General features: G+C 43.1%; 3 protein-coding genes across 4 annotated transcripts; 1 reads left to right on the plus strand and 2 right to left on the minus strand.

Moving 5' to 3' along the window:
- The first annotated feature begins 770 nt into the window (after positions 1–770).
- Positions 771–1,950, plus strand: LOC140806122 (uncharacterized). Of its 2 annotated transcripts, XM_073162603.1 has the most exons (4): positions 773–1,069; positions 1,174–1,435; positions 1,534–1,658; positions 1,730–1,950. In XM_073162603.1, exons 2-4 carry the CDS (start codon positions 1,198–1,200, stop codon positions 1,871–1,873), a joined length of 507 nt encoding a protein of 168 aa, XP_073018704.1. In that variant the 5' UTR covers positions 773–1,069; positions 1,174–1,197; the 3' UTR covers positions 1,874–1,950. The 2 variants fall into 2 exon arrangements, with proteins under 2 accessions (XP_073018705.1, XP_073018704.1); XM_073162604.1 differs by having other exon boundaries at positions 771–1,435; positions 1,742–1,873.
- Positions 1,951–2,006: 56 nt separating this feature from the next.
- On the minus strand, positions 2,007–6,149 carry LOC140806120 (pentatricopeptide repeat-containing protein At5g67570, chloroplastic-like). The gene is made up of 9 exons (XM_073162600.1): positions 5,558–6,149; positions 5,296–5,487; positions 5,116–5,197; positions 4,839–5,027; positions 4,640–4,753; positions 3,971–4,064; positions 3,743–3,900; positions 3,040–3,477; positions 2,007–2,932 (listed from the first exon to the last, which is right to left on the minus strand). The coding sequence occupies exons 1-9, from the start codon at positions 6,103–6,105 to the stop codon at positions 2,171–2,173; spliced, it is 2,577 nt and encodes an 858-aa protein (XP_073018701.1). The 5' UTR covers positions 6,106–6,149; the 3' UTR covers positions 2,007–2,170.
- Positions 6,150–6,784: 635 nt separating this feature from the next.
- Positions 6,785–21,663, minus strand: LOC140806121 (ADP-ribosylation factor-like protein 8a). Its single transcript, XM_073162602.1, has 6 exons — positions 21,440–21,663; positions 20,480–20,561; positions 20,342–20,374; positions 20,108–20,229; positions 7,263–7,424; positions 6,785–7,183 (listed from the first exon to the last, which is right to left on the minus strand). Exons 1-6 carry the CDS (start codon positions 21,475–21,477, stop codon positions 7,066–7,068), a joined length of 555 nt encoding a protein of 184 aa, XP_073018703.1. The 5' UTR covers positions 21,478–21,663; the 3' UTR covers positions 6,785–7,065.
- Between the last annotated feature and the right edge of the window lie 3,080 nt (positions 21,664–24,743).

Here is a 24,743-nt window from a genome sequence, read left to right on the forward strand (position 1 = left end):
AGTGCTACGTTTCAATTGATACATCCAGTAGGGACAATATTGCGTCTAATATTATAGGTTTTTTACTCATCATGTGAGTCATGTAGAAGAGTATCGATGTCAAATAAACACTAATTAATAGTTTAGTGGATTCGGATAAAAAATGACCAAATATAAAAATCGATGTTATTTAGTGAAAACCAAATTATTATAAACTATATGATTAAAATTTAAAAAAAAAAACTCAAAGTACAATATTAGAATTACGATTTCCCCGATTTTTTTATATCCTTCTTCCATACAATCGCAAAAATTTTACGAATAGATTGTACTGAAATAGAAGGAGAAAACAATTGTTATTTTTTATTACGTTCGAATAACATTCTTGACTCCAAATAATTTTGGTAAAATTATTTTAAGTTTTTACCCCATTTAAAATAATAACATAGCAAAGTATATATATATTAAATAAGACACACTCACTATAATAAAACTTATTTAAAATAGACAAAATTTGTATGAGACGGTCTCACAGATCGTATTTTGTGAGACATATCTCTTATTTGAGTCATTAATGAAAAAATATTACTTTTTATACTAACAGTATTATTTTTTATTGTAAATATCGATAAGTTTGATCTGTTTCACAAATTAAATTAGTGAGACGGTCTCACATGAAACCCGACCTTTAAAATATTTAATACAGATCAAAGTTTATATTTATAATGGATAAAATAAAATAAATATAATATTTGAAAATATAAAAATACTCTGAAGTGACTCGTCTTCTCCCACCCACCAGAAATGATGGTGATAAACTAGAGGCCGCCATTTCCAGTTCCAGGCAGTTAGGCACATCTAACATTCCACGTCTCACCCAATTCATTAATGCAAGCTCCTTTCATAAATTCATCCTCCATTTCTTTCTTATTTTATTCTTCTTCCTTCACTTTCTACTATATATATGATTCATTCCACCAATTAATACGCTCGCGGCTCGCCAACCATCGATGTATTTTGAAGAATTTCTTTTTTGTTTGATTCTTAATCTTGTCCCTTTTCAGATTCATCGTCATCATGGATTATAAATGTAAGGGTTTATCTCCATCTGTCGCATTTCTATTCATAGATGCGTAACGATATATAGTCAGTCGTTAGTGGATTTGATTGTTTTAACCAGCATCCGACTTCCAGTGAGTTGATTCCTTGGATATAACGATGGGGAACTGCCAGGCGGCGGAGGCGGCGACGGTGGTGATACAGCATCCGGGGAACGATAAGGTGGAGAGGATTTACTGGCCTGTGTGCGCCAACCAGGTCATGAATTCCAACCCCGGGCACTACGTGGCGCTTATTCATGAAAATGCCGGTGCTCCACCTGGGAGACAGCTGAAGCTTCTCCGGCCTGATGATATCTTGCTTCTTGGACAGGTTTACAGGCTTATCAGCTTTGAAGGTTGGTTGATTATTCATTTCAAATTATTTTATTTAGTTTTGAGTTCCGGGTTTGGTTTCTTGATCATGTCTTCGGTTTTCTTGAATGTGAATGTTCAGATGTGTTGAAAGGGTTTGCTGCAAAAAAATGCGTCGAAGTAAGAAAGACGTTGCAGGAGGGAGGAGCATTTAACGCGGGCCAAAAGAAAAACAATTCAAAATCAACAAATTCATGTTCCACGAAGGTAGCTTCAGCCTTTGTAATTTATGTGATGTATTGACATTAGTTTGGTATTTAAATCTCTTTCCCTGCCAGGCCCTTTTTCAGACCGAGCACCATGATATGCCCCGCCTCGGAAGCAGTGGCGGAGCAATAGTCGGGGGCGGCCTGGGAAGGTATCATGCCGGCGGAGGGCAGTGGAGACCATCCTTACAGAGTATTGCTGAAATTGGAACTTGACTGACTGATTCATCAATAGCTCCACAGTCCGTCTTTATCTCATTGCCATTCACGTTACATGTAAAATAACATTTCTTTGTTGTGTGATTTGGAAAAGTTGTAATTAATAAAATAGATTATTATGTACTGGAGAAGAGTCGAACGCAAGTGGATTATGATCAGACTAACAAATTAAATCATAGAAATCCAATAATACTGATTTTGTAGTTGTTTTCATTTATAAAAATGATCAATTCAAAAACTACGCAAGGAGCTCATAACTCCAATAGCTTCAAGCAGATATCCGAAGAATCCACCCTATGATTTCCACTTACCCTTCCAAGATTCCAGAATCTCATACGCAGAAGGCATGTTTAATTCTTGAGAATCATCTTCACTCTTAGGTATTAGAAGTTCAAAGTTGAAGCCATCAACATCTGACAGGATCTCTCCATTTTCAACATGTTCCAATTCTTGGTCATCATAATCTGATTCTGAGATGTCCCATTCCAGATCGTCGTCCAAAAACTGCTCAACATTTCCTGTGACGCCCGCCCCTTCTGTTTCCTGATCCTTCCTGCTAAAGCTCGTTTTGGTACAACCCATCCTATTGTTTGAGTCTCTGTGACGAGTATAATCATCGTCCGCTAAATCTGGACCAGCAAAATTTTTGCAAAAGTTGATAAGAATTTTGCTTTCACTGCTATCTGATTCTCCATCACAGCTATCTGAAGTAACTTTACCGATCATTGAACCATGGTCGTGAGATCTGCAGATGTATTGCAATGCTCTGGACAAATTTAAGACAGTAGCTTCTTGTACTAAATCTCGACTGACAAGGGTTTCTTGAAGCTCATTCAGGTGGGCACGATCAATCATATCTGCATTTTTCTCAAAGAGATTGACCCACTGTTCAAAACCAACTTGAAATGGAGCATGAGCCATTGAGTTGATAATATTCAATGCCCGTTCATAATCACATCGAGCAGTGGCTTGACATACCATTTCGCTGAAAAACGACACAGGAGGTATCTCACCAGCTTCTAAGATTGTGTCAAACGCGTGCTCCAGTAAATGCCACTGTATCAGAAAATTAAAACCTCTTTACCACTGCTGGTTCTAGTCTAAGTAGCAGAAAATATTCATCAGAAATAGGATAGAGATAGGCAAGTAAACTAGTAGAGTACCTTTCCAGCCTGAGATGCTTCCAATAGTGACTCAGAATGTTTGGTAAAATCTAGTTGTTCACCTGAGAGGGTCATCTCTTTATACACGTAGGCAAAGAATTCCCACTGGTGAGCACTTGCAGAGGCCTCAAGCATAGAGCCAAAAGTGTATGCATCGGGTTTGGGGGGAGAAACGTGACCTTTGACACTAGTGTCTAAAACTAAATTATTTTTCCTGGTCTCCTCGAATAGTTCTTTAGCTTCAGTAAACATATCATTCCGACCATAAACTTTCAACATGGCATTAATGATTCCAATATCAGGAGCCAGGAGGGTTTTGCAGTGTTCAAAGATGGATACGCAATCTTGCACGTGCCCACCATTCATGGCAGACAATATAATGCCCGAGAAAGTTATTGCCAAAGGTCGAGTAGGACGAAGCATTCTTATTTTCTCAATCTGCACAAATTTTCACAAGAAATAAATTTATGACAAATGAAGTTAGAGACATCCATAGAAAAAGCATTGGAACTTTTTTTATATTTGACATAGAAGCATGCTCAGATGTTTTTCATGTTCAAGAACAAAACATGTTCAACTTTATTTTTATGACTGGTCCTGCCATATTACCAGAAATCCTGCAATTCTTCACCATCCTAAACCAACTTTATGCCATTTAAGTAATAATATGAGAAGCAAATGCAAATTGCTTCTGAAGCCTAACCTCCAAAATAGCTTCTCGCCACTTTCCATAATAAGAAAGGCAGCGAGCTAGCTCATAATATACACTCGCTATTCCAATTAGACCCCTTCTTTCCATATCTCGGACCGCTTGAACAGCTTCATTAACTTTACCTTCTTTCCAGAAGGCCTTGACAAGAACTGTGGAATACAAAAAGAAGATCAGGACAGAAACACAATAAAAACATGTTGATGAGGGGGAGAATAACACCTTTGTATGTCAATGCATTTAGAGCTTCCCCGCCTCTTTTCATTTTCTCAAAATAAGTATGGACAAGGTTATACTTTTCAGATTGCACCATCACCTTCAAAAAACACCGCCTGTAAGAATCAAATGAAAAACAAAATTTCACAAAAAATTATAGGATTCAGCTTGACCTAATGATTACTCATTGTAAATACCCTTATCGACTTGTAGAGAGAAAAGTGTTCTAAAAGCAAAATCAAGTGTTTATTTTACATCACCTTCACCAAGAAGTCAACAGAGTTTCTAGAACGAGGTCCTTAAGACATTATAATGGTTTTTTTCATAAAATTTAAGTACACTAAATTATCGTTAATACTAAAATACCTCAAAAGGGCCATTTTTGTCAAGAAAATAATTGTTACCAAATATCGTGACTTTTTCCATCAAAAAGACACTTTCAGAGGCTACAAACCAACATCGCCCCAGCAGTACTTCATTTAGCATGAAAACTCTCTGCTACAAACCAATACCCCCCCAGCAGTACTTCCTTTAGCATGAAAACTCTCTCTTAACAACTCGCATATCTGCGACCCGTCCAATGAGTGCTATACCCGTCCAATGAGTGCTATACAGCTGGACAGACCTTTTGCAGCAAATGATTAAAAAAAATGAAACGGTGACCATTGTTGATACCTCCATCGCTAGTCCATAACTGGCTCCATTAGGTCTAAGGCCATGCTTTCTCAACTGTTCAAAGACCCATGCCACACCCTTCCATTGATGGGTCGGAACACAAGCGTTTAGAACCTGAAGGATCATCCGTTTATAATAAATTGATCACAAGAGCAAGAAATACAGAAAGAATCCTAGGAAATCTTGAGAACTCACTTACAGCATTGAATATAACAATATCCGGTTGAAGGACAGGATCCCAACTCTTGTGCCTCACATTTCTGATCTTTTTGGGCTTTTCCTTCATGGATTCAATAACATTCAACAACTCCTTCAAAAAACCACCTCGACCAAGTGTGACAGCCAAACTATGATATGCTGCCATATCAGGATATATGTATGCATCACCCTAAAAACAATTCTGGATTAACTTTCCACCCAATGAACAAAGATACATCTTGGTGGCATATGCAAGAACATTACAAGTAGATTAGTACACGCATCAAATTGAATACACGAAGAGCTTCACGAGGCTTCCCTGCTCGCCCAAGCACTGCCAATAGTTTTGTGTACACGAACCTAAATTTGCAGTTAAAAAAATCGAAATGGTAAACATGTTTGAAGTTAAAAAAATTGTGTGGGTGATAATCTCAATTCTCAAAGCAAGAAAAGTGTACCTGCTCCTATATTGTCTAAAATCCTTCGAGTTATAAAGCCATTCCACCACAGACAATGCATGCCTCCACTGTCCTCTATTCCCTAGCCCTTCTACTATCTTCAACATTTGCCCTTCCGTAAACTGCAACCCTGTTTGTCTCATCATCCTTGAGAATTTCCAATCTTTAATTCTCAATTCTGTTTCACTTAGCCTAAAATAGCAATCCCAATAAGCAGCAAGAAAATCAGTTGAAATTATAAATGACTAAGCAAGAAAGATACCGATTTATCAGAAACTTGATCGATTCAGACTCGCTGCGCTCAGGCGGAACCCAACCTCTGCCTTTTTCCTCAAACCATCCATCTTCAAACGCAATATCATCATCCAAAAGCCAAGAGAATTTATCCCTCTCGCATTCAATAATATCACTGAGCTCCCTTAAACGCTCACGCTTCAACTTGTCACCACTATACTCCAAATTGTAGCTCGCCAGCTCTCTCAACCGAAGCTTCTCTAACCCCTCCCAAGGCATGCCCACCATTTTATTGTTTCCTTTCATAGATTTCTCAAACTTCTTGTACTCGGACTTGATTGTCTGGAAATGGGTTTCTTCCGAAATAGCTTGTTTTTGCGCATCCGTAAGGGGTGGGGGCTGCTTGGAGGCTTCTTTGGCGAGCCGGCGGTTGGATTTCTGGAGTTCCTTCTTGCGGAGGGTCTGCATGATTTTGGGAGTTGGTTGAATTCCATGTTTCAAAAGTTTCTGATTTGTTGCTTCCACATTCAGTTGCGGTCGGGGATTTGGAAGGTTTGGAAGTGCCGAGGCCTCCATTGAAGAGAGTATTCAATATTATCCTGCCTTCTAATTATAAATCTCTGTTTTTTCAGAAATATTTATTAATTTCTTTTTTTCCAAATTCATAGAAGTAAAAATTTCCGCATTGATAAAATACTGAAGTAAAACCCTAAATTACACCAAAATAATAATATTATTATTATATTCTTTATTAATTAATAATTTCAAAATTAAAAATTATTTATTTAATAAATTGTACATATAAACGACACGTACAACAAATATTATTAAAAATTAAAGATTTCATCATATTATAATTATCTTTCCATAAATAAAAGATAAATATAAGTTCGATATCATATTGAAAAAACAACTTATCAGTAAACATTAAAATACAACATATGCGTAGGTCAATGCGTGAACTTTGACTGTTATTACAAAATTATGTACTCTACGAACTCGATATAATCTGCTAAAATAATATATTTATTATCATAGAATTTACTGTATGAATCCAAGTGATATTCAATTGTTTCAAATCCTACTAATAAATTCATAAAATTTTAATATAGTATGGTTCAATAAAACTTTAATTAATGAGATTAAAAATTAATGTATTTTAAATTTGAAATTTAATTTAAGTAAATCACAGGGTCTCTATTCCAACTGCTAGAGTCCTTGCCCAACTAGTGCACAAACAAAATATACCATATGCTCACATAAATTCACCAAATTTATTAAAGAAATTTTATGCATCATTCCTCGCAAGCTTGCACTAGCAAAGGAAATATTCTAACACAAGTAGAGAGTGGATTTATCCTAAAGCCAGATGAAACACTTTTGTGGTAAGAATCAAATGTAACTAAATACACAGAACACTGCCAACTTTGAAGAAAGCAGCAAGCCAACTAGACAAGAAAGAAGGAAAGAATGTACAGATCATGTATCCACCAGAAAAACAATAGAAATCCATTTGAGGATGGAACTCATATAAACTCAGCTCCTCAATCTCGAATGCTTCACTAGCCAATCAAGAACCTGGTCGATATTCGTCGAGTTCTTACAAGAGATCATATAGCAACATACCTCTCGCCCTGTTAAAGATTTCAAATCCCTGCACGACAATATCCTTTTTTTATACACAACAGAGAACATGCAAGAACAAAAGTATATGAACACACACCTATACTCACATTTGATCAGTTAACTCCTGTTTAGACAGGACTTGAGGCTTGTCGATCTTGTTTCCTACTACCAGCAAAGGAATACCGCTGAGAGATTGTTTACTCAGCAGATCATGAAGTTCTCGTTTAGAGATATTAATGTTGTCTTGATCGGCAGCATCAACTACGTATCTGCACCAGAAGACGTGCAATAATCGGATTAAGTCGAGAAACAATACTCCAGTCTTAATGAACATAGAACTATATTCAAGTAAGTTTCATTTAAAATGAATTCCCCGGATCAAACCTCGGAACGCTGGCTGGAAAGTCGGCACGTCACTCAGGGAGCTCGGATTTGCACTTTAAGGGAGCTCGGGTCAGATCTCCGAAATCTGAAAGCACAAACAAGAGTGCTAGAAGGGGGCCGGAAGGTTGTTCCGGCGTAGCCCCTCCGACGCTCAAGTCAGAGAACAGAAAATAGAGAGAATAATGTGTATGCAGAGAGAATGTGAAAAAGTCTGAATTGAATAAAACAACGAACGGAACCTGGTATTTATAGGAGAACAATAGAGTCCTAGTTTTGGTAGGTTTCGATCTCCAGAATCTCCGGAAGATTTGATTAGATCTTCACCCAGATTTGATTTAGATATCTGATGGGCTTTACTTTTCTGGGCTTTGATCTCCGTGGGCTACGCACTTCGCATCTGAGGAAGGGCTATTGTAGGCATGAGCCCACGTGAAGCCAGGACCGCATGGGAGCTCGGCTCGGGAGCTCAGCCAACGCGTCTCATACCGTCCCGATATCGCAACGTATGAGGTCGGCTCGGCATCTTGCTGGGAGGTCGGCACGGGAGATCGGCATGGGACCTCGGCCACCCTCTCTAATCGACGGTCCTGCTGACATGGGAGGTCGGTTGGGATGACCTCCCGGATGACCTCCCGCGGATGACATCAAGCGCTCCTCTGAGCGCTGGGCTTCCCACGAGATGGGCTATCGGGAGTGGGCCGAGCCCATCCTCCATCCGGGGGTATCACGAGTCCCCCCCTCGAGTCGAGCTGACGTTGAAAACCAGAAGCTCGTAGTGATATGAGCTCCCGGTAGGCCATGATTACTTTGGGCCCAAGATCATTGAATCGCGCTGAACTCAAGATGATTGAGAGACTGGGTGAGCTGCAGTAACAAACCAGAGGCTCATAGTTGCCTGCTCTTGGTGGTCCTTGGCTAGACCGAGCTTAGAAGCTTTTTGGCTGTGCTGGCCTCTCGTGACACGGTGTCAGTATGTGCTGATCTGAAATATTCTTATGAGGGCTGAGCTGAGACCAGCGGTCCCGAGCTTCACTGAGTTACCCATTTATGACGTCTGCTGAGCTGGTGAAAAGCTGAGGCGCCCCACTTTCAGTTTCGTAGGTTCCCGACCTGAATATGAACCGCCGCTGCCACCTGTCAAGCCAAAAGCTGGTTGCACGTTCTTCGAGAACATCCTAGCCGCCCACGTCACCCGAAATCCACGGTCCGATTTCCTCAAGGTCCCTCTATAAATACCCTCTCAAACCCCACTCAGCCATTCTTACGCTTTGATTCCTTCACCTCGGCTCCGACCCTCCACACGATTTCTCATTTTCCAACTCCCCGCCTTATTTCCCCGACCTTCCGTAGGTACTGCTATCATGGTTTCCCCCCACCCCTCTTCCTTGTCGACCTCCGAAGGGATATTCCGTGAGGTGGATCAGTACGATCCCCTCACAGAAGTTATCTCGAGGTCCAGTGAGTGTCCCGAGACGGTGGGGATCAGCCCCCGCCTCTCTGCTGGTGATGATGGCGCAGCCCTGAACCAGCTCAGCCTCAGTCATCCAGAAGAGCCAATCAGGACGTTTGATCCCTGGTTCGAGCTCCATCCTTCGTGGCTGGATGCCTCGGATGAACTCCGCATCCGAGCTATCTCATGTGCCCCTGCCGACTATAATTTCATATTTCCCCACTCTGAGGAGAGGGCTAATAATCCCCCCCCTGGCTACTACACCTTCTATCAGGACCAGCTAGAAGCTGGACTTCGATTTCCCCTTCCTCCTTTCTTTCAACAGCTCAGCCAATTTTACCAAATTCACCTCGGCCAGTTCACCCCCAACGCCTTTCGTACCTTGTGTAGTTATGTAGTTCTCTTCAAAGCTTTAGGTTTTGAGGTCGACCCGATTTCCTTCTCCCATTTCTATCTCCCCAAGAGGTCGGAAGAGGGGCCCTTTTATTTCTCAGCTCGGCCAAGCTGCCAATTCTTCGAGGGGGCACCTTCTTCCAATAAATTTTGGAAAAACCACTATTTCTTCGTTCAACCCTCAGATTCGTGGGACATCTGCTCTCGGTGGAGAGCAGCTCTCCCCGAGCTCCCTGCTCCTCCCTCAGGCTTCCGCAAGAACAACACTTTTCTCGGACCCTTTGGGGCCATCAGAGGTCGGCGTTTCCATACACCCACCCTCCTAGCCGAGGACCTCTTGTGCTATTATGGGCTCAGCTCTGCCGGGATTCCTTCCTACGGCAACGAGGGTATGGAACTTAGCCCGGCCAATGTTGGCTCCCCCGTCCCCCTTTCTCTTCATTTTTTTTTTTTTTTTTTTTTTTTTTTTTTTTGATGAGCTTTTGTTTTTGTCTCAGCTGCCAGAGTCATGAACGCTCTCGTCAAAAAGGCTGAGGCCCGGAGGCAACAGAAGGCCAGCTCGGCCGTTGCTGATAAGGGCAAGGCCGTGGCTCCCGAGGTCAGCACGGAGGAGGTCACCATTGTTTCGCTTGCTGAGGCTCAAACGGCACCTCAGAGCTCCTCTCGGAAGCGCAGAGCCCCGGAAACCCCTCGCCCTCATGGGCAATCTCCAAGCAGTGGGGAGCTCGGTCCCCCTCTCACTGAAGCCTTACCCCTGCGTCAGATGAGGTCAGATACCTCTTCGCAAGTTCTCCGTTGCCGTTCCAACCTGTATGATATGTACCGGGAGGACCTGCGCATTGTGGGGGCAGGGCCATCCCCTCTGGCTGGGGCCCTTCTCCGGGACATCGCCTCGAAGGCCGATGCGGAATTCTTGGATGGGCTTAACTGGGCTGAGCTCGTCAGGAGGTCCACCAGCGCCAGTGCTGAGGTATCTGCCGTAGGTTAATTCGTTTATGTTATTTAAATTTGGCTAACATTTTCCCATACAGGCCGCTCTGCTGAACGCTGAGGTGGCTTTCAGAGCCAATAACATCCGGAAGCAGTCTTCCAAGGAGGCGAGGTCCTTTCAATCAACCTCGGCGGAGCTGGAGAGCAGGCTTACCGCTATGACAGAGGCCCTGGCCAAAGAGCAGGCCAACACGAAGCAGAGGGAGGCCGAGATGCGGGAGGGCTTTGCTGTTGAGACCCGGAAGCTGAGGAACGAGCTGCGTTTAGCCGAGGTACGACTAGATGCTGCTCAGGAGGAGGCGAAGTCTGCTAAAGAGGAACTTACCGTGGCCCAGCAGGAGGTCGTGTCAGCGCGGGCCGACCTTGCAAACGGGTCCGAGGTTTTTAAGGAGGATTTCTTGAAGTCCGAGGAGTTTTGGGAGACTGTTGCTGACAAGGCTCTGAACTTTGTTTACGTAGGCTTCGATGGTGCAGTGGCCCAGTTCAAAGAAGCGGGTTATCCTCCTGAGGGGACCTCTGCCGACTTTTTGGATGCTAAGAAGGTCGTGGAGAACCTCCCTCCCGATGTATGAGCAACGGTCCTCCCCCTAGCTGTATTAAATTCGTGAACTTAATTTATATAAGAGTATTATTCCTTCATCTTTCGCACCGGGTCAGCTTCTCGTATGTAGGTCCGCACCCAAAGCAATAACTTCAACTCACGCTAAAAGAGGTCGGCTGGGCTCTTGGAGCTCGACCCAACACGAACAAAATAATAATACCGAGAACGTACTGAGAGGTCGGCTGAGCTCTTTGAGCTCGGCCAAACACTTCGAACAAAATAATAAACCGAGGAGGTAGCACTGAGAGAGGTCGGCTGGGCTCTTGGAGCTCGGCCAAGCACTTGAACAAAATAATAAACCGACGAGGTAGCACTGAGAGAGGTCGGCTGGGCTCTTGGAGCTCGGCCAAACACGAACAAAATAATAAACCGACGAGGTAGCACTGAGAGAGGTCGGCTGGGCTCTTGGAGCTCGGCCAAACACGAACAAAATAATAAACCGACGAGGTAGCACTGAGAGAGGTCGGCTGGGCTCTTGGAGCTCGGCCAAACACGAACAAAATAATAAACCGACGAGGTAGCACTGAGAGAGGTCGGCTGGGCTCTTGGAGCTCGGCCAAACACGAACAAAATAATAAACCGAGGAGGTTGCACTGAGAGAGGTCGGCTGGGCTCTTGGAGCTCGGCCAAACACGAACAAAATAATAAACCGACGAGGTAGCACTGAGAGAGGTCGGCTGGGCTCTTGGAGCTCGGCCAAACACGAACAAAATAATAAACCGAGGAGGTTGCACTGAGAGAGGTCGGCTGGGCTCTTGGAGCTCGGCCAAACACGAACAAAATAATAAGCCGACGAGGTAGCACTGAGAGAGGTCGGCTGGGCTCTTGGAGCTCGGCCAAGCACGAACAAAATAATAAACCATAAGATCCTGCTCCGAGATTAGTAGGGTCAGCTCGGTCACATGAGCTCGGCCCCACGCTTGGTCAAATTTGGTACTGGGTTGAGCGGCGAAGTTCATGCCGAGCTGAGGTGAGCGGGTTAAGTCTGAACCCCCTGACACCGGACCCTTGTCATACCTGGCGTGACCAGGATGATATGAGCTCTGGGCTTTTGAAATGACTGAGGGTGAAAACCCTTCCCATGCTCGGTATAACCAAGATGAGGTGAGCTCTGGGCTCCTGATCTGACTGAGGGTGAAAACCCTTCTCATACTTGGCGTGACCAAGATGAGGTGAGCTCTGGGCTCCTGAACTGACTGAGGGTGAAAACCCTTCTCATACTTGGCGTGACCAAGATGAGGTGAGCTCTGGGCTCCTGAACTGACTGAGGGTGAGGTGAAAACCCCTTTCATACTTGGCGTGACCAAGATGAGGTGAGCTCTGGGCTCCTGAACTGACTGAGGGTGAAAACCCTTCTCATACTTGGCGTGACCAAGATGAGGTGAGCTCTGGGCTCCTGAACTGACTGAGGGTAAAAACCCCTTTCATACTTGGCGTGACCAAGATGAGGTGAGCTCTGGGCTCCTGAACTGACTGAGGGTGAAAACCCTTCTCATACTTGGCGTGACCAAGATGAGGTGAGCTCTGGGCTCCTGAACTGACTGAGGGTAAAAACCCCTTTCATACTTGGCGTGACCAAGATGAGGTGAGCTCTGGGCTCCTGAACTGACTGAGGGTGAAAACCCTTTTCATACTTGGCGTGACCAAGATGAGGTGAGCTCTGGGCTCCTGAACTGACTGAGGGTGAAAACCCTTCTCATACTTGGCGTGACCAAGATGAGGTGAGCTCTGGGCTCCTGAACTGACTGAGGGTCAAAACCCTTTTCATACTTGGCGTGACCAAGATGAGGTGAGCCCTGGGCTCCTGATCTGACTGAGGGTGAAAACCCTTCTCATACTTGGCGTGACCAAGATGAGGTGAACTCTGGGCTCCTGATCTGACTGAGGGTGAAAACCCTTTTCATACTTGGCGTGACCAAGATGAGGTGAGCCCTGGGCTCCTGATCTGACTGAGGGTGAAAACCCTTCTCATACTTGGCGTGACCAAGATGAGGTGAGCCCTGGGCTCCTGATCTGACTGAGGGTGAAAACCCTTCTCATACTGTGCGTGACCAAGATGAGGTGAACTCTGGGCTCCTGATCTGACTGAGGGTGAAAACCCTTTTCATACTTGGCGTGACCAAGATGAGGTGAGCCCTGGGCTCCTGATCTGACTGAGGGTGAAAACCCTTCTCATACTTGGCGTGACCAAGATGAGGTGAACTCTGGGCTCCTGATCTGACTGAGGGTGAAAACCCTTCTCATACTTGGCGTGACCAAGATGAGGTGAGCTCTGGGCTCCTGAACTGACTGAGGGTAAAAACCCTTTTCATACTTGGCGTGACCAAGATGAGGTGAGCCCTGGGCTCCTGATCTGACTGAGGGTGAAAACCCTTCTCATACTTGGCGTGACCAAGATGAGGTGAGCTCTGGGCTCCTGAACTGACTGAGGGTAAAAACCCTTCTCATACTTGGCGTGACCAAGATGAGGTGAGCTCTGGGCTCCTGAACTGACTGAGGGTAAAAACCCTTTTCATACTTGGCGTGACCAAGATGAGGTGAGCCCTGGGCTCCTGATCTGACTGAGGGTGAAAACCCTTCTCATACTTGGCGTGACCAAGATGAGGTGAACTCTGGGCTCCTGAACTGACTGAGGGTAAAAACCCTTTTCATACTTGGCGTGACCAAGATGAGGTGAGCCCTGGGCTCCTGATCTGACTGAGGGTGAAAACCCTTCTCATACTTGGCGTGACCAAGATGAGGTGAGCTCTGGGCTCCTGAACTGACTGAGGGTGAAAACCCTTTCTGCAATAATAACAATTTCAAACAAAATGCATAACTTTATTAATGTATTTGAATAAAGCATCAAAGCCTGACGTCCTTGCATCGAAAGTAAATGACATAAAAAAAACTAAAGCTTCTAGCAATATCTAAGCATAATATTTGCGAAGGTGATAAGCATTCCACGGCCTCTTCAATTTCTTCCCTGTCCAGTCTTCTAAGTAGTAGGCACCCGAGCTGAGCTTTTCCACCACTTTGAACGGCCCTTCCCACTTTGGATCGAGCTTTCCGACCTTCTCTTCCTGAACCTTCTTAAAGACCAAGTCTCCCACCTGGAAGCTCCTCTGAATGACCTTTTTGTTGTAAGACTGGGCTATGCGTCTCTTGTAAGCTTCCATTCTTATGGCCGCGGCTTCTCTTTTTTCTTCCACGAAATCCAAGTCTGCTGCTCGTCTCTCATTGTTTTGCTCATCATAGAATGTGACGCGAGGTGTCTCTTCACCGATCTCCGCCGGAAGCACGGCTTCATTTCCATAGACTAGGCTGAAAGGCGTCTCCCCCGTGCCTATTTTTGGGGTGGTCCTGTACGACCAAAGCACGCTGGGGAGTTCCTCCACCCAATTACCTTTCGCGCTCCCGAGTCTGGTCTTCAGGCTCTGCACTAAGGATCTGTTGGTGACCTCCACTTGGCCATTGCATTGAGGGTAGGCCACGGAGGTGAAGTGCTGCTGGATCTTCATCTCTTTACACCAGGCTTGGATCCGGCTTCCTTGAAATTGCCTTCCGTTGTCGGATATCAACTTCCTCGGGACCCCAAACCTGCAGACGATGTTCTTCCAGAGAAATTTGAGTACCTCATTTTCAGTTATCTTAGCCAAAGCCTCAGCCTCTACCCACTTTGAGAAGTAATCTATGGCCACGAGCAAGAATTTTTTCTGGGCTGGGGCCGGGGGAAAAGGTCCCACAATGTCGATCCCCCATTGGTCAAACGGGCAGGCTGCCACAATACTCTTCATTAGGGCAGCTGGTTGATGTTGGAGCTTACCATGACGTTGGCAGCTGTCGCATGAGATGACGATGGCTAGAGCATCTTTTAACATAGTGGGCCAGAAATATCCGGCCAAGAGTGCCTTTCGTGCTAGAAAGTAAGATCCCAAGTGATTCCCGCAACAGCCTCCATGAATCTCTCTTAGTACATAGTTAGATTGCTTGGGACCCAAACACTTGAGAAGAGGCCGAGAGGCTGACCTCTTGTAAAGAGTTCCGTTGATCATTACAAACCGAAGGCTTCTTCGCTTCATCCTGTAAGCCTTCTTCGGATCTTCGGGGAGCACCCCATCTTTCATGTAATCTAATAACTCGGCGCGCCAGTCATTGTCTTCGTGCTCAGGAGAGGGGTAGTGCACAGAAGGGCTTAGCTCTACTTGGACCACCACCTCTCTTGATTTCCAGCTGTGGAGCGAGCTGGCCATTTTAGCAAGGGCGTCGGCTCCCTCATTTTCCTCTCGGGGGATCTGCTTAAAAACCAGTTCTGTAAAGAGTTCTTTAGCTGCTTCCACCGCTTTTACGTATTCTATCAATCTTTCATTCTTGATGTCGTATGATCCATTCATTTGGTGGGCCACCAGCTGAGAATCAGAGAAGATGTGGACTCGAGCTGCTCCGACCTGCCGTGCTGCTCTTAGACCCGCTAAGACCGCTTCGTATTCTGCCTCATTGTTGGATGCCCTAAAGTCTAGCCTCACGGCTAACTTTAGTTCATCCCCTTTTGGAGAGATTAATAACACACCAACTCCGCTGCCTTCATTGGTGGATGAACCATCCACGTAGACCTTCCAAAGATCTTCCATCTTCACATGCAAAGTCTCGGCCAAGAAATCGGCCAAGGCCTGCGCTTTGATTGCGGTTCGAGGCCCATATTGAATGTCATATTCCCCTAGTTCAGTGGTCCACTTTACCAACCTTCCTGAGATATCAGCATGCGTCATTATTTTCCCGAGAGGGCTGTTGGTGAGGACCATAATGGGGTGAGATAGAAAGTAAGGCCTTAGTCTTCGAGCTGTTGTGACCAAGGCCAGAGCGAGCTTCTCCACAACTGTATATCTGAGCTCCGCTCCCTTGAGGGCGTGAGAGATGTAATATACGGGGCTTTGTTCCGTGCCTTTCTGCCTGACCAAGACTGAACTAACAGCCATCTCAGTGGCCGAGAGGTAGACATACAATGGTTCCCCTGGGGCTGGTTTGGCTAATATGGGGAGCTCCGCCAAATGCTTCTTCAGATCCTCGAATGCCCTCACGCATTCTTCATCCCATTCGAATTTTTTAGCTTTCCTGAGGACTCGGAAGAAGGGTAAACTACGATGTGCCGCTCTTGAAATGAATCGTGACAAAGCGGCGATTCTCCCGGCGAGCTTCTGGACCTCCTGGAGATTCCCAGGAGGTGTCATAGATTGAATAGCTTTTACTTTCTCAGGGTTGGCCTCAATTCCCCTTTCTGTTACCATGTACCCAAGGAATTTCCCACTTTTGACCCCAAAAGTGCATTTTTGGGGGTTCAGCTTTAGCCTGTAAGATCTCAAAGTGGCAAAGGTCTCACGGAGATCCTTTATGAGATCAGCCGAGTTCTTCGACTTTACAAGAATATCATCCACATACACTTCCACATTTCTTCCGGCCTGGGCTGAGAAAATCTTGTCCATGAGCCTTTGATAGGTGGCTCCCGCATTTTTTAACCCGAAAGGCATCACTACATAACAAAACGTCCCTTCGGAAGTGATGAAACTCACTTTGTCCTGGTCTTCTTCTGCTAAGGGGATCTGATGGTATCCTTGATAAGCATCCATCAAACATAAGTACTGATGACCTGCGGTGGAATCAACCAGTTGGTCTATCCTCGGCAAGGGGTAACAATCTTTTGGACAAGCCTTATTAAGATCTCTGAAGTCGACGCACATTCTCCATTTTCCCGAGCTCTTGGGGACCAGGACAACATTTGATAGCCATGTTGGGAAAAAGATCTCCCTAATGTGTCCTGCCTTAAGAAGCTCGTCTACCTGTTCTTTTATTACCTTGTCTTTCTCGGGGCCAAAATGCCTCTTCTTCTGTTTGACTGGCCGGGCTTCAGGGAGAGTGTTGAGGTGGTGTTTCATTATCCCGGGGCTGATCCCCTGAAGCTCTTGTGGAGACCAAGCAAATACATCAATGTTAGTTTTTAAACAAGCCAGTAGATCATGCTTGGTTTCGGGATCAAGATCAGCCGCCACCCTGACATTCCGTTGGACCCCTATCTCCACCGTTTCTGGCTCCTCTTCTGAGGTGAGCTGAACCTCTCTTCTGGAGGTCATATTTGGTTGGGCCACAATCATCCCTACCTCGGTCCGAGATCTTTTGACTTCTTGCCTTACCTCATCCACATAACATCGTCGAGAGGATTTCTGATCCCCCCCTACGACTCCTACTTCATTCCCCACGGGATATTTCAGCTTTTGATGATAGGTAGAGCTTACAGCTCGGAAGTCGGCCAGGGCAGGTCGGCCAAGTATTCCGTTGTAGGAAGAGGGGGCATCCACCACAGTAAAACATGTCATTTTTGTGATGCGGTGAGGTCCCGCCCCTAGGGATAAGGGGAGCATGATTTGCCCTACAGTTTGGACCGCATGTCCTGTGAAGCCAAATAAAGGCGTAGAGATATGATCAAACTCGAAACCTTCCACTTTCATTTGGTCCAGGGTTCTTTTGAAAATAACGTTAACTGAGCTTCCGGTGTCAACAAAGATTCTTGCGACGTCATAGTTGGCGATAGTAAGAGTGACTAATAAGGCGTCGTTATGAGGTGCCACAACACCTTTCATATCATCCGGCCCGAAGCCAATGACGGGGTCATCTTTGGGGGCAAGGTCTAACCCCAAACTTTCCAATCTCCGACCATGAGCTTTACGAGCTCTGCCCGAATCTCCGTCGGTGGCGCCGCCCGTTATCATGTGGATTATACCTCTGGTCGGATCATTAGCAATCTGCTGGACCTGAGGGCCTTGATGTCGCGGGGGGTCATCTCGACCCCCGCGGTTGGGTCGGTTCTCCCGGGGTTGTGGCCTCTGATTAACCCCAGGAGGTCCTCGATCCCTTCGATCATCTCGATATCTTCCTTCTGATCGAGCTAGGAGGTTCTTCATGTGAGGGTCTCTTTGCATGATTCTTTGGACCTCTTCCCCCAATTTCTGGCAATCATTGGTGACGTGACCGTACTCTTGATGGAACTCACAAAACTTTTCTGAGGGCGGTAAACGCGGCCCTTTCTCGGCTTGTTTCGGTCGCTCCAGCTTTCTTCTTTCTTCACAAATGGCCATAGCTCTTTCCAAGCTCATTGCCAACGGGGCATAAGGGAAAGGTCCAGAACCTCGGCTCCGTTCCTCTGTTCTTTCTGCAGGCCTCTTCCTACTTGGTTCCATTTTCTCTTTCCCCTTATTTTTATCATCGGGTCGGATATCCACTCGCCTTTGCCTTTGTGCATCCTCAAGATTCACGTATTTCTCAGCTCGGCTCAGGAGCTCATCATAACTTTGAGGGGGTTTTTTGACTAAGGAGTTGAAGAATTGTCCCCCTCGGAGCCCTTGTGTGAAAGCATTTACCAGAGTTTCCGTTGCTGCAGCTGGGACCTCCAAGGCCGCACTGTTGAATCGCCTAATGAAGTCCCTCAGTGAATCTGTATCTCCTTGTTTCAAATTGAACAGACCCAATGAGGTTTTCAAGTATTTCTTACTTGTAGCATACTGGTTTATGAATAGGGTGCTGAATTCTCGAAAGCTGGTAATGGAATGTGGCGGGAGCAAATCGAACCACCTCTGGGCGGGTCCCACTAGGGTGGTAAGGAAGACCCGGCATTTGACCCCATCTGAGTATCGGTGAAGCAAAGCAGAATTATTGAACCTTCCGAGGTGTTCTTCGGGGTCCGTACTTCCATCATAATCCTTGACGGTCGGTTGACGGAAATTAACGGGGAGGTCTTCATTTAGTATCTCGAGGGAGAGTGGGCTTTCTCTGTCCAATACGGGAGGTCGGCCCCCCATCCGCCTGCCAAGCCTCCTGACTTCCTCCCAAATGGCTTCCATATGCTCAGGAAGAGGGGGAGGAGGGGGAGGAGGAGGAGGAGGTTGTTGTGGCGGTGGTGATGGAGTACGATTTCGACGGAGGGCCTCATTCACAGACCTATTAATCAACTGGGCCAATTGGTCTAGACTAAGATCAGCCACACCTCTGCCTTGGCCACCTCCGGGACCTCGGTTGCCATCTGCATGGCCCTGGTTGCCACCTCCGGGACCTCGGTTGCCATCTGCATGGCCCTGGTTGCCACCTCCGGGACCTCGGTTACCATCTGCATGGCCCTGGTTGCCACCTCCGGGACCTCGGTTACCACGCGCAGGGCCTGTTCTTATACCTGTTCGTCCCCACATGTCTACGTCTTCTCAGTATATTCCCACAGACGGCGCCAATTGTTAACACTGAAATCGGTGATGCTAGCTGGGAGGTCAGATCCTTGCTTGGAGAGCTCGGATCAAACCTCGGAACGCTGGCTGGAAAGTCGGCACGTCACTCAGGGAGCTCGGATTTGCACTTTAAGGGAGCTCGGGTCAGATCTCCGAAATCTGAAAGCACAAACAAGAGTGCTAGAAGGGGGCCGGAAGGTTGTTCCGGCGTAGCCCCTCCGACGCTCAAGTCAGAGAACAGAAAATAGAGAGAATAATGTGTATGCAGAGAGAATGTGAAAAAGTCTGAATTGAATAAAACAACGAACGGAACCTGGTATTTATAGGAGAACAATAGAGTCCTAGTTTTGGTAGGTTTCGATCTCCAGAATCTCCGGAAGATTTGATTAGATCTTCACCCAGATTTGATTTAGATATCTGATGGGCTTTACTTTTCTGGGCTTTGATCTCCGTGGGCTACGCACTTCGCATCTGAGGAAGGGCTATTGTAGGCATGAGCCCACGTGAAGCCAGGACCGCATGGGAGCTCGGCTCGGGAGCTCAGCCAACGCGTCTCATACCGTCCCGATATCGCAACGTATGAGGTCGGCTCGGCATCTTGCTGGGAGGTCGGCACGGGAGATCGGCATGGGACCTCGGCCACCCTCTCTAATCGACGGTCCTGCTGACATGGGAGGTCGGTTGGGATGACCTCCCGGATGACCTCCCGCGGATGACATCAAGCGCTCCTCTGAGCGCTGGGCTTCCCACGAGATGGGCTATCGGGAGTGGGCCGAGCCCATCCTCCATCCGGGGGTATCATATATTCAAGTAAGTTTCATTTAAAATGAATTCCCCACAATAAACTAAAAGCACTTGTATAAGAAACTGAAGATGGCGTGAGTAGTATACACAATGGCAGAAACAGCACGACAGTATCTCTCCCACATACTGCGAAATCTTGGTTGACCTCCAAGATCCCACAGTTTCATTGTGACATTTCCTTTAACGACCTTTCGCATGTTAAATCCCACCTGAAGAATAAAAGATTCTCTCAACAGATATCTTGAAATGCATCGATAATCCAAGATAGAATCACAGATAACTGAATTTTACAAACACAACCCACACAGAACCGAAACTAACCGTAGGGATCATGTCTTCACTGTATCCACCCGTCTAGGAAAATAGTATGCAAAGCTCGGTTTATTTTTTAAAGTTAATGAAAAACTTATGCTAAAACTTGTAAACCGGTATATGAAAAGATAATAGACATTAACTTACAGCTACAACATTAACAAGCGAAGTTTTTCCTGCATTCTGAAGACCAATTAAAGACAGTTCCATTTCTTGCTTGAAGAAGAGGCTACAACAATAAAAACAAAACAAGTACTTGTAAATTCGAAAAGAAAATCAATTTTCAACACCAAATAAGTAAAAAAAAATCTTCTTTTAAATAACTATTCCAAACACACGTAAATACTTCATCATGTTGACAATTTTGTGTTTGTGTGGACTTCTTTCTTTTGAATTGGGGTGATTGATCTGTCCTTTAGTGCCGCGTGCCGCACTTGTCCTTTTTCCAAGTGTAACTATGATAGTGAATTTTAAGGGAGGCGAATCCATGCTCTCGTTATATGAAGCATAAAAATTTATGAATCTGAAAACGGAGGTGGCAACTGCACCACCTACCCCCCCTTGGTCCCCGCCTCCATTCATCTCAAGCTCTAATGGTATTTAGTACAAAATGGAAGCAATTGAAAATCCATAACAGATAAGATAGCATTTTAACTCAAAAGATGTATGGTCTATGGAGCTTCAAAGATAACACCCTACCCATTTAACTCAAAAACCACAAAATATTATCATCCAAATTACATATCCTTAAATCCCACAAGAATCACAAACATAATATTGTCATTGCAATAAATGAGATAAAGAAAAAGTAACAAAAACAGCACCGAAAAACGACCGTAACGCAAAACCTTCATCATTGCAAAACCACAATTCAGAAAACATATCGAGACATCATTCTCCATTAATACAAACACCCGAAACAGGGGGCCACCCTGAATCCAACCCAGTAAATCTTCACCTAGCTATCTAAAAAACAATCATATTACAAACTTATGCATAGATTTCGAAAACATATCAGATACCCAGAAATGAACCACCACGAAAGATTCCATTTTTCAGTCAAATATAAACACATTGTACGCGAGAAGAAAAAACACGAGCAGACACCTTCTCAACCAATTGAGAAAAGCTTCCAAGAGACCCATTGCTACGATCGATTCGCGACGAAGCGCGCACGTGGCGGATCTCTCCCCAGTCTTCTCCCAATTGACCTCTCAAATTTTCTCGTTCTTCGCGCAGCTGGTTGATTCGATTATATATGGTACAACGATAGACACCCATTGGGAATCAAATACCTGTAACAGTATCGGGCCCAGTGTCACGATGAAATTACTGCTTTGGCCCGGGATTATTCGTCGCAGCGGGATAGGATGGGGGAGAAATATGGAAGAGACAAATCATATGGCGAGAACTTTGGGACAATCATTAAAAATTATTTGACAAAAATTTATTAGAGACGATCTTATGGTCATATTTGTGAGATGAATATCTTATTTTGGTTATTCATGAAAAATTATTACTTTTTATGCTAAGTGTATTACTTTTTATTATTAATATCGGTAGGGATGACTCGTCTTACATATTAAGATTCGTGAGATGGTCTCACATGAAACCAACTCAAATTATTGTTTGTAATGTTAAAATATTGAAAATTTAATAAATGTAATCATATTTAGAAATATAATGTTTTATTTATAGGAATTTAAGGTTTTTTTATGTTGGTGCATGTCCCCCTCATATTGTAAGCTTATAATTTATTATTGAAAATCATTTTCTCTCTTGATTTTAATTATAATTTAAGGCAAAAACTTGTGTGAGACGGTCTCACGGGTCATATTTGTGAGACAGATCTCTTATTTGGGTCACCCATGAAAAAGTATTACTTTTTATGCTAAGAGTATCACTTTTTATTGTGAATATGGGTAGGGTTGACCCGTCTCACGGATTATGATCCGTGAGACGGTCTCACATGAGACTCACTCATAATTTAAAGATCATACACAGAGAATCTTAATTATAAAATATATGATATATTGTTCTCCAATTTATCCAGTTTTAAAATCAATGCATCCACATGATAACAAGAAAATAATGTGTATGATTATATTTTTTAAGAAATAAATCGTTTGTTGAAATAATCAATACAACAACATTAATAAGATACAGTTTGGTACATAGGATATGATAATTAGGGATGTCAATGGGTCTAGGTAAAACCCAGACCCACAATGGACCCGCCCCATCTGGACGGGTTTGGGCATATTAAATGGGTCATGGGGAGGGTCTCGGGTCTAATTTTTGCAGACCCGTCTGGGTATGGGGCGGGTCATGGGTCCTATAATACCCGCCCCATACCCACCCCGTATATGTAGATATAAATATTATAGGGTTATAGTTTTATTAATTTTCATTTTTTTAGCAACCCATTTCAAAGGCAACCATAGACATATTTGATTCTTTAGGTTAATTGAATTTTTAATTGGGTTGGACTTTAGTTTATTATCCAAACAGGTAGATCAATTATAAATAAAACCCTACACCACCATAACTATTAACTATATGCTAATATCTCTTTTTTATGTCATAAAAATAATTTGTTTTTTTATTATTAAGTGTGGTTGAAGATATGAATTAGTTTTCTATTGTATTCTATTTAGAAATTTTTTTGTTTCATAATTCAGTCATGTGAGAAGAATATTATTGTTTTCATTTTAAAAAAATTCGGGTTTCACGGGTCTACCCGGACCCGTTTCGTATTCGGGGTGGGGTGGGTCCGAAAAATATTTAACCGGGGTGGGGTGGGTAATACTAATGGGTCTAAGTTTTCTTCATGAGGTGGGTCTTGGGTTTAGCCATACCCGCCCCATACCCGCCCCATTGACATCCCTAGTAAGGGATATACAGTATAATGATAAATCAAGGATAAATATAATGATAAGATAATATTTAGAATGTTTGGTATGATTTTAACAAGAGTGATTAAATTTATATATTGACATGTAATGACAAAATTAACCTTATCACAAAAACTTATATTTCATTGTTATCAAGATCTTGTAATTGCATTTCTCAATTCTTTTATATATATATATATATATATATATATGTATATATATATATATATATATATATCTAAAGAATAATTTTCGTTTCTTTTGTTTTATTTTGGAAATATTTAAACAATTTCTTTTCCTTTTTCAAAGGTGATCATCGGTCAAATTTGATTTTTGCTTTTTTTTTAATTTTTTTTATAATCTTTTTCATATCGAAGGGGCCTAGTAACTATTTGTGTGTGTATATATATGTATCTATATATTTGTATATATGTATGTATTTAATAAACATTTAACATTAACTTAAATACATTTAAATATTAAATGGGGGTAATTAATTAATTTGTAGTATATTTTATCATTAAATTAAAACTATCACACCTCTTATTAATGATGTTTTATCCTTCTAAAAATGTATTTATCAAGGGCTTATGATATTATCATGGGCTTTTTAAAAACGTACCAAACGTGGGATAAGGCGGATTATTTATCAATCCCACCCTTATCCGTGTACCAAACAGTGCAAGTATTATTTCGTTTATATATATTGTTATTGTTTTTTTTAAAAAAAATTGTTTGTTTTTCTATATTTCAGAATATTAACTATTTTTTTAGATGGTAAATTTGAATATATAATCGAGGTTTAATAATTTTGAATTGAATATATAAAAAAATAGGTAAAAGGCACTGTCTATTTACAATATATTTACAATACAAAAATTTATTAATAACCATATTTTTATTTATTGGTATACTTAAAATCAATATCAATTTAAAAATTTTATTTAAAATTTTTATAATATATTGGGATTTATGAATGAAAAGTGAGAGAATATACTTTGTAGAGAAAAATAATAATACTTTGGTAATTCATTTATAAATACTACTGAATAATGATTAATCTTTATTATTTTTTCGATAATTGTTTATATATGTGGTGCCTCATAACAAATATAAGATTAAGCATTCTCTACATATGAACATAACCCGTTGAGTCTGCTCAAATATTATTTTTGTATTTAAATTTTCGAAGTTGAATCAAATTCAGATACATTTTAAAAAAATTAAATAATATTTCTTGGTGGATAAATATAATTTTATTATTTTAAAATTTTTAATTAACAAAATTAAGATATAAATCGTACAATTTAAAAAATTATAGTAGGATCAGTACTTAAATATGATTTATAAAAAAAAAAAAATTTTATTTCAAGAAATCATGTTGAAGATAGTTTTGGTTTCTTTAGTTTGTCATAGATAAAATATTGAAAAAAAAATTCGCATTCCAGTTTTTTCCTAATTTATTTTCAATCAATAGATTATATTTTTTTAAAAAAGCATCATTGTAATAAATCAAG

The sequence above is a fragment of the Primulina eburnea genome, chromosome 11 (genome assembly GCF_022965805.1).
Source record: "Primulina eburnea isolate SZY01 chromosome 11, ASM2296580v1, whole genome shotgun sequence".
Lineage (NCBI taxonomy): Eukaryota > Viridiplantae > Streptophyta > Magnoliopsida > Lamiales > Gesneriaceae > Primulina > Primulina eburnea.

Bases quoted from the DNA above. Each gene is read 5' to 3' on its own strand.
- LOC140806120 (XM_073162600.1), bottom strand. From the start codon at position 6,105: ATGGAGGCCTCGGCACTTCCAAACCTTCCAAATCCCCGACCGCAACTG. The intron at 5,198-5,295 runs GTACACTTTTCT...CTGCAAATTTAG, and splicing joins TTTAGACAATATAGGAGCAG to GTTCGTGTACACAAAACTAT. The intron at 5,028-5,115 runs GTACTAATCTAC...AATTGTTTTTAG, and splicing joins GTGTATTCAATTTGATGCGT to GGTGATGCATACATATATCC.
- LOC140806121 (XM_073162602.1), bottom strand. From the start codon at position 21,477: ATGGGTCTCTTGGAAGCTTTTCTCAATTGGTTGAGAAG. The intron at 20,375-20,479 runs GTAAGTTAATGT...CTATTTTCCTAG, and splicing joins CGCTTGTTAATGTTGTAGCT to ACGGGTGGATACAGTGAAGA. The intron at 7,184-7,262 runs GTGAGTATAGGT...ATTGTCGTGCAG, and splicing joins CAGGAGTTAACTGATCAAAT to GGATTTGAAATCTTTAACAG.
- LOC140806122 (XM_073162603.1), top strand. From the start codon at position 1,198: ATGGGGAACTGCCAGGCGGCGGAGGCGGCGACGGTGGTGATACAGCAT. The intron at 1,436-1,533 runs GTTGGTTGATTA...GTGAATGTTCAG, and splicing joins CAGGCTTATCAGCTTTGAAG to ATGTGTTGAAAGGGTTTGCT. The intron at 1,659-1,729 runs GTAGCTTCAGCC...TTTCCCTGCCAG, and splicing joins CAAATTCATGTTCCACGAAG to GCCCTTTTTCAGACCGAGCA.